Genomic DNA, 7977 nt, shown 5'->3' with positions numbered 1-7977 from the left:
AATAAATAACTAGGGCGTTACAACTCTCCCCAAATTATAGAATTTCGTCCTCGAAATCTTACCTCAAGCAAACAACTCCGGATACGACTCCCGCATCTTACTCTCCAGCTCCCAAGTCAAACTTTCATCAGTCGCTCCACCCCAAACGACTCTCACAAGAGGTATCTCTTTACCTCTCAAGGACTTCACCTTTCTGTCATCAATCCTCAATGGCATAGTCTCAACTGTCAGGTTGTCCCTAACCTGCACATCATCATCCCTCGGAATCACATGAGAAGGATCCGCAACATACTTCCGAAGCTGAGAAACATGAAACACATCGTGCAAGTTCGAAAGATGTGGTGGCAAACCAACTCTATATGCCACTGTACCAATTCTCTCTGAAATCTGATACGGACCAATAAACTTAGGAGTCAACTTCCTCGACTTCAAGGCACGTCCAACACCCGTCAAAGGAGTGACCCTCAGAAAAACATGATCACCCTCCTGAAACTCAAGATCCTTCCTTCGCTTGTCATGGTAACTCTTCTGTCGACTCTGCGAAGCTTTCATCTTTTCTCTTATCAATCTGACTTTCTCAGTAGTCTCATGTACCAAATCCGGTCCCAACACAACACTTTCACCCGACTCAAACCAGCATAAAGGAGTCCTACACCTCCGACCATACAAGGCTTCGAACGGTGCCATACCAATACTCGAGTGATAGCTGTTGTTATAAGTAAACTCAATCAAAGGCAAGTGACTGTCCCAAGCTCCACCTTGCTCAAGCACACACACTCTCAACAAATCTTCCAATGATTGAATTGTCCTCTCCGACTGACCATCTGTCTGAGGATGATAAGCCGAACTCAACTTCATTTTCGAACCCAAGGCGTCCTGTAAACTTTTCCAGAACCTAGAAGTGAACCTCGGATCTCTATCCGACACAATGCTAGACGGAACACCATGAAGTTTCACCACACTGTGAATATAAATCTCTGCCAACTGCGCTACCGGATAACTGATATTAATAGGAATGAAATGTGCCGACTTCGTCAACCGGTCGACAACTACCCAAATAGCGTCATGCCCTCTCGGAGTGTTCGGTAAACTCGTTACAAAATCCATAGAGATACTGTCCCACTTCCACTCCGGTACATCTAACGGTGTCAACAACCCTGCAGGCTTCTGATGCTCAACCTTGGACTTCTGACAAATCAAACAGGCATAAACAAACTGAGCAATATCTCTTTTCAAACCGGACCACCAAAACAGTTTCTTCAAATCATGGTACATTTTTGTAGCCCCCGGGTGAATACTCAACCTACTCTTGTGACTCTCCTCAAGAATCAACTTCTTCAACTCGTCATTGTCAGGAATACAAACTCTACCTCTGAATCTCAGCACACCCTGATCATCAACTTTGAAATCACTATCCTCAGTGTCATTACCAGAAGTCATCAAATCAACAAACTTCAAATCCTCTTTCTGAGCTCCTCGGATACTGTTCAAGAAATCACTATCAATTTTCAACATTCCCAACTGTATACTCTGAGGTGACAATTCACAGACAAGACTCATATCTCTGAACTGTTCTAACAACTCAAACTCTTTCACCATCAAAGCTGACATGTGCAACGTTTTCCTACTCAAAGCATCAGCAACCACGTTGGCCTTACCAGGATGGTAATTCAAGCCAAAATCAAAATCCTTCAGTAACTCTAACCACCTCCTCTGCCTCATGTTCAGTTCCTTCTGGTCAAATAAATACTTCAAACTTTTATGATCACTGAACACCTCAAATCTGGAACCGTACAAATAATGCCTCCAAATTTTCAAAACAAAAACCACCGCAGCTAACTCCAGGTCATGTGTAGGATAATTCTTCTCATGAACACGTAACTGCCTAGAAGCATACGCTACCACCTTACCATCTTGCATCAGAACACCACCTAAGCCCAGCTTAGATGCATCACAGTACACCACAAACAGTTCTTCTGGTTTAGGCAAAATCAAAACAGGAGCAGTCGTCAATCTTCGCTTCAACTCATTGAAACTACTCTCACACTGAGCATCCCACACAAAAGACTTACCCTTACAGGTCAACTGTGTCAACGGAAGAGCCAACTTCGAAAACCCTTCTATGAACCTGCGGTAATAACCAGCCAAACCCAGAAAACTTCTGATCTCAGTTACCGACTTCGGAGTCTCCCATTGTGATACCGCATCAACCTTGGAAGGATCCACTGCAATACCACCACCAGAAATAATATGACCCAGAAAACTTACTTCATTTAACCAGAACTCACATTTTGATAACTTAGCATACAACCTCTTTTCCTTCAACACTTGCAATACAATTCTCAGATGCTCTGCATGCTCCTCCTCATTCTTGGAATAGATTAAGATATCATCAATAAACACCACAACAAACTTATCCAGAAAAGCATGGAAAATTTGGTTCATGTACTCCATAAATAAATTAGGCTTAAATTTGCAAATGGTCTCTACAACCATCAAGCGTGTTGGTTTTAGTCCTTGAAAGAAAAAATTTATTTTGTCCTTGTCGTTTTGTTTTACATTTGGAAGGACTAAAACGAAACACCAATAATAAAAACAGAAAATATTCATTACTTACTCTCTATATTTGTACCCCTGCAAATGTTCTTTTTCCATCAAAGTAAACTTATGTATTTGTCATTTAAAAATATTTACAAAAAACAAAATAAAAAGAACAATAAATTTTTTTGTATTTTTTTAGAATTTTTTACTTGTTATTTTCTTAGATATTTATTACCCGTAATCATTACTTATTTTTTGAATAACTCTGTAATCATTACTTATAGACATTCAATCTCTCTAATATAAAAAGCTACAATTATGATCAGACTGACTATATTTCTTTTCAAAAGAAAGAATTGACCGACTATATTTAGTAACGATTCCCTTCCAACTACATATTTATCCACAAATGAATTCTTGAAATATGGTTGAGATTCATTACGTTTCTTCTACCCTCCAATCCCTTATTTTCCTTCATATTCTATTATTTCAATTTTTAATTCTCCTAACAACCATTGTATGAACACCCCCTCAAAAAAGTTAGGCTTAAATTTGCAAATGGTCCCTAGAACTATCGAGCGTATTGGTTTTAGTCCTTGAAAGAAAATATTTATTTTAGTTCATGCAAATAACTATTTTTTTTATTTTTTCCTTGTCGTTTTGTTTTAGTCTGTTACAAAATTAATTCATATTTGATTTGATCTATTACTTATAATATGTAGAGTATTCAAATTTTGTCCTATTTTCCTTCCTACTCATGTTTCTCTGTACTCATAAACCACGACAGCAGCAACTGAGACTCACTACTTTCTCCTAGTATCCCATCCTCCTCAATCTTCTACACTCCAATTTCTTGTTTTCATCCATTTTAATATTTAAAATAAAAAATTGATGAATGAAATTTTTAATTCTCTTAACAACTATAGTGTGAAAATAACCCTTTAGTGTGAAAATAACTCTGATCCATGATCATAATAAACAAAAGAATTTATGAAATCAAAAATATATGTTATATTATATTTTAAAATACCTACAAAGTAAAATTTGTAACATTTTCTGAAAGAAATAAAATGTATTATTTTTTCATGTGTAAAATAAATAAAAATATATTTACGTTTATAGTGCATAACAAATGACTTATTTTTATATTATAAAAAAAAAGACTTATTTGAGTATCCAAAACAAATACTATTTCAATACTAGTTTGTTTTCATAATTGCATGATATTCTTATAATTAAAAAAAATTAAAGCATGACGTTCCCATGCTTACATATGAATAATATTTTTTCGATGGTGGCCGGGATTCGAACCCAGATCTTACATATTTTATGCATTGTTCATACCAATTGAGTTAAGCTCACGAGAACTACATATGAATAATATAGTATCCATAGAAGAACAACAATCATGTAATAATTAACGACTATTTATAATACAATTATTAGTCAATTAATAAATAGTTTTTTTTTTATAAAAAAGAGTACTTTTTTAAATTACAACTCAATAATATTCATTTATCTTTTTTGTAATTTTATACACTAAACTACCTGACACAACAAACGAAATGCTTTACCATATGCCTTAACAAAAATAAAAAATAAGACACTCGCCCATATTTTTTGTAAAACACCTATTTATATTCTTTTTTTGTTTGTTAAAAAAAATTACTCAGTACTCACACATGTTTTTTTTTTTTGTAAAAGTACGTAAAACACCGTCTCGTGAACATAGCTCAGCTGGTAGGACAATGCATTATTATATGCAGGGGCGGGGGTTCGAACCCCGTACATCCCACCTTATAAGCTAAATTTTAGCCACTAGGCTGCCTGACAAAAAAAAAAAACCAATTTTTTATTCTTTTTTTAGTTGAATAAAATAATTATTTTTTAATTAGTTTTATTGTCAATATTATATAAATTAATATGGAAAAAGATAGGTAGATACCTTTTTTCATACACTTCTTATGTACACCCTCATGTATTAGGGATATTTAAGTAATTTTACATCATATCATCACCCTTTTTCATCTCTTCTTTCAATGTTTTTGCCACGTGTCACAAATGTGTGTGGGTGTAAAAGGGTGTATGCCACCTAAGGTGGTTCATGTATAAGAACTCAATTAATATTTAAGTAAATTTAATTAAAAAATTCCTCTGCACTGACGGATTAGGTTGTGAGACATCTTCCTCTTGAATTCACCATCACCACCATTAACATATGTTTATTTCTTCTTCCCCAAACTCCATCAACACGCAACTTCAAGTTCACCTTCTTCTTCACTTGTAATTCATAATCCATCAACACCAACTCCAATTTCATCTTCTTCTCCAATTTTAAATCATAATCTAATATCACTTAACTCCAACAGTGTTACAGTATTACTACAACATAATAAAATAAAAAAATAAAATAAAAAATTGGTAGCGTTGATGAAGAAAATTTGAAAAAGAGAAACAGGAATTGTGAAAACGAGAAACAAGAATTGAGTAGAAGACGGGGATAGATAAAGATGAAAGATTGCATAATAAATTTCTTATTTGATTACAACTTCAATTTCAATTTGAAAAGTAAAAAAATTGTTGTTTTTCAATGAAAATATTATGCATTTTATTATTAACTATTATTACAAGCACATGATATATTGATAAAAGAGAAGTAATTCTCCACACTCACAATATAATACAAAAGCACACACAAAATTACAAGTACAAAATGATATAGCTGGCTATAAACTCATCAATTCATAGTTATGTGACGAGGAGGAGGCTTTGCAAGATGTCCTCAAGGAGGAAAGGTTTGGTCTCACCAGAGGGAGGAACCACAGAGTCATGAGCATTCCAAAGAAAAATACCAGGGAGTGTGGAGTATTGCATAAGATGTTTGCATCCAGCAATGAAGATCTCCCTTGGCATCTTAATAATCTTATCTGCAGGCTCGGTGTCACCCGGGTCGGTGCTAATTCCTGGAAGGAATTTTTCAGGAGAGTAGTCATTCGCTATCTTTGAATAAAGTTTCACAAATTCTTCAGATGTTTGTACAATTTTAGTTTGGTTGTATAACTTGTAGTCAACCAAATTAATATTGTCCTTGTTTTCCCAATACAATTTGCGGTAATGCGAATCATTTTGCTCGGATGGAGCAATGGACACAACATTGATATTCAGATCTCTATCTTTCTTGAGATCTGTTATAACTTGCCCTAAGCACTCCGCGAAACGACATCGATCTTTATCAACACTTGTGAGGATGTGCTCATAATTGATGTCAATACCATCAATTATACTTCTGCCACTTTGATCCTTGAATCTTAGGATGATCACTTTGAGTGAAGCCACAGCTTTCTCCGTCCATATATTATCCTCAGCAGGATTGAATGGAGTTTTTTCGTCACAACCTCCAAAGCTTATTACCACCTTCACATTTTTATTATTTTCCTTCAACCGTTTCACATCTTCTGGACCGAAGAATTCAACGTTCCAAGTTGTTTTGAAAACTCCTGTGCCTCTTTTTTTATCATCATACTCCTCGCTTGCAAAGCCCAAAATGAAGTGGAATTCTGAGATATTGGAGTTGATGATATTAATTGGAAAATCACGTAAACTTTTTGAGTATGGCTTCACACCAATGTATTCCCGAAAGATTTTAGGCATTCTCACAATTAGAAAGGAGGGGGAGATTAATGCAAATTAATTGGCTTTTGTGGGAATTAATGATCAACCATGTTTCCCTTTTATAAGACTATGGATTCAATAAACTAAACCAAATCAATCTTTCTGTAATGTACATCCGAATTTAATTAATTCAATTGAGTTAATTTTTAATTAATTGTGTGTACATTTGCCTATTCTTTATTCATGATCATTTTTGGGTACAAACACTGTGTATTCTTATTTTATTTTTTTCTTTTGACTGGGTCTCAACTCTTAGCCTACTTCTAATTTCTTTTGTAGTAATTAATTTTTTTTATTAAACATCTACCCTAAACACATGACAAGAACCAGATAGATTTCACCCCGTAAAAAAGTTAATGTTAGAGAGAGTATGATTATTCCTAACATTTCTCATGTTATTTTGTTATGATCATGGATTAGACTTATGTTCACACTATAGTTGTTAGGAGAGTTTAAAATTTGAATCATCATTTTTTAAGTAAAGTCAAAACAGCTACCATATTTTCTAAGCAAATCCAAATTTACCAAGAGAAGTTAGGAAATTTTCTATAAAATTGTTAGCATATTATTACACACGAAAATCTTTCTTCAGTAGCAAATTATCTCCATTTGATGTCCAACCGAAGCTCAAATGTAAAACATCCTAAACACATAAAATGTTCACTAAGACTAGAACCATCAAGACATGGAATATATGATTGAATTTTAAAATCTAAGTGAAGCAAAATCTTTTGTTTATCTAAAGTTTAAACCTCAATCAGTACATACATAATAATGTGATGTGTCTATCAATTTAGCTATAAATAGACTTTTCTAAATAAATAAAAAACTATACATAGACTTATTTACAATTTTATTATTCATTACTCAATGAAACTTGTAGTAATAATAATAATAATAATAATAATAATAATAATAATAATAATAATAATAATAATAATAATAATAATAATAATAACTAATAAAAGACCATGACTTTATGTGAGAAATAACTCAATGAAACTTGTGATAACAATAACTAATAGAAGACCATGACTTTATGTGAGAAATAATAAATTGAAAGACAACAAACCATTTATATTTTACACGTTATCAAATTATAGTAGTATATGTTAACTCCTCTAAAAAAAATTATATATTTACTTTGTAGATATTTTAAAGATTAATATCAATTATATTTAAATTTCATAATTACTTTTTTATGATCATTGGTCAGACTTTTATGTTCACACTATGGTTGTCAGTAGAATTTAAAATTTGGATCATCATATTTTGTGTAAAAGCTAGGAATATTACCTGACAAAATATAAGACTAAACGTGGGTTTGATTTGTTAAACAATATGTATTGGATAGAACAAAATAAGATAAAATAACACAAGGTAGAATAGTACATGACAAACTTTTATGATATTGAATAATTTTTTATCTTATATGATTTTTGGTGGATAAAAAACTATTTTTGTATTTTAGATAACTTGTATACGGACGCGATAAAAAGTTATGTTGTGGTTTAGTAAGGGACAAAATTTATGTTTTTGTTTTGTCCCTTGCATCAAGTTGTTTGTCATGTTCTAAAAACAATTTTACAAATCAAACACCGTATAACTGTAATTATCCTATCTATCCTTACTTTTTAGCGGATCAATATGAACATGATCCGTGCATTTAAAAACAAGACTAGAGTTATTGCGATAAGTCACACCAAAAAAAAAAAAAAAAAAAACCGGTTGAAGTCTTTAGATTTAAAATTAATAATTACCTAT

The 7977-nt window shown here is 32.9% G+C and overlaps 1 protein-coding gene across 1 annotated transcript; it reads right to left on the bottom strand.

The window, feature by feature from the left end:
- Positions 1 to 5124: 5124 nt before the first annotated feature.
- On the bottom strand, positions 5125 to 6272 carry LOC25480086 (chitinase 2). Its single transcript, XM_013587465.3, has one exon. It carries the CDS (start codon positions 6190 to 6192, stop codon positions 5290 to 5292), a length of 903 nt encoding a protein of 300 aa, XP_013442919.1. The 5' UTR covers positions 6193 to 6272; the 3' UTR covers positions 5125 to 5289.
- Between the last annotated feature and the right edge of the window lie 1705 nt (positions 6273 to 7977).

Source organism: Medicago truncatula, chromosome 2, assembly GCF_003473485.1.
Source record: "Medicago truncatula cultivar Jemalong A17 chromosome 2, MtrunA17r5.0-ANR, whole genome shotgun sequence".
NCBI classification, from domain to species: Eukaryota; Viridiplantae; Streptophyta; class Magnoliopsida; order Fabales; family Fabaceae; genus Medicago; species Medicago truncatula.
This window is presented reverse-complemented; position numbering and strand designations above follow the sequence as displayed.

Bases quoted from the DNA above. Each gene is read 5' to 3' on its own strand.
- LOC25480086 (XM_013587465.3), bottom strand. From the start codon at position 6,192: ATGCCTAAAATCTTTCGGGAATACATTGGTGTGAAGCCATACTCAAAA.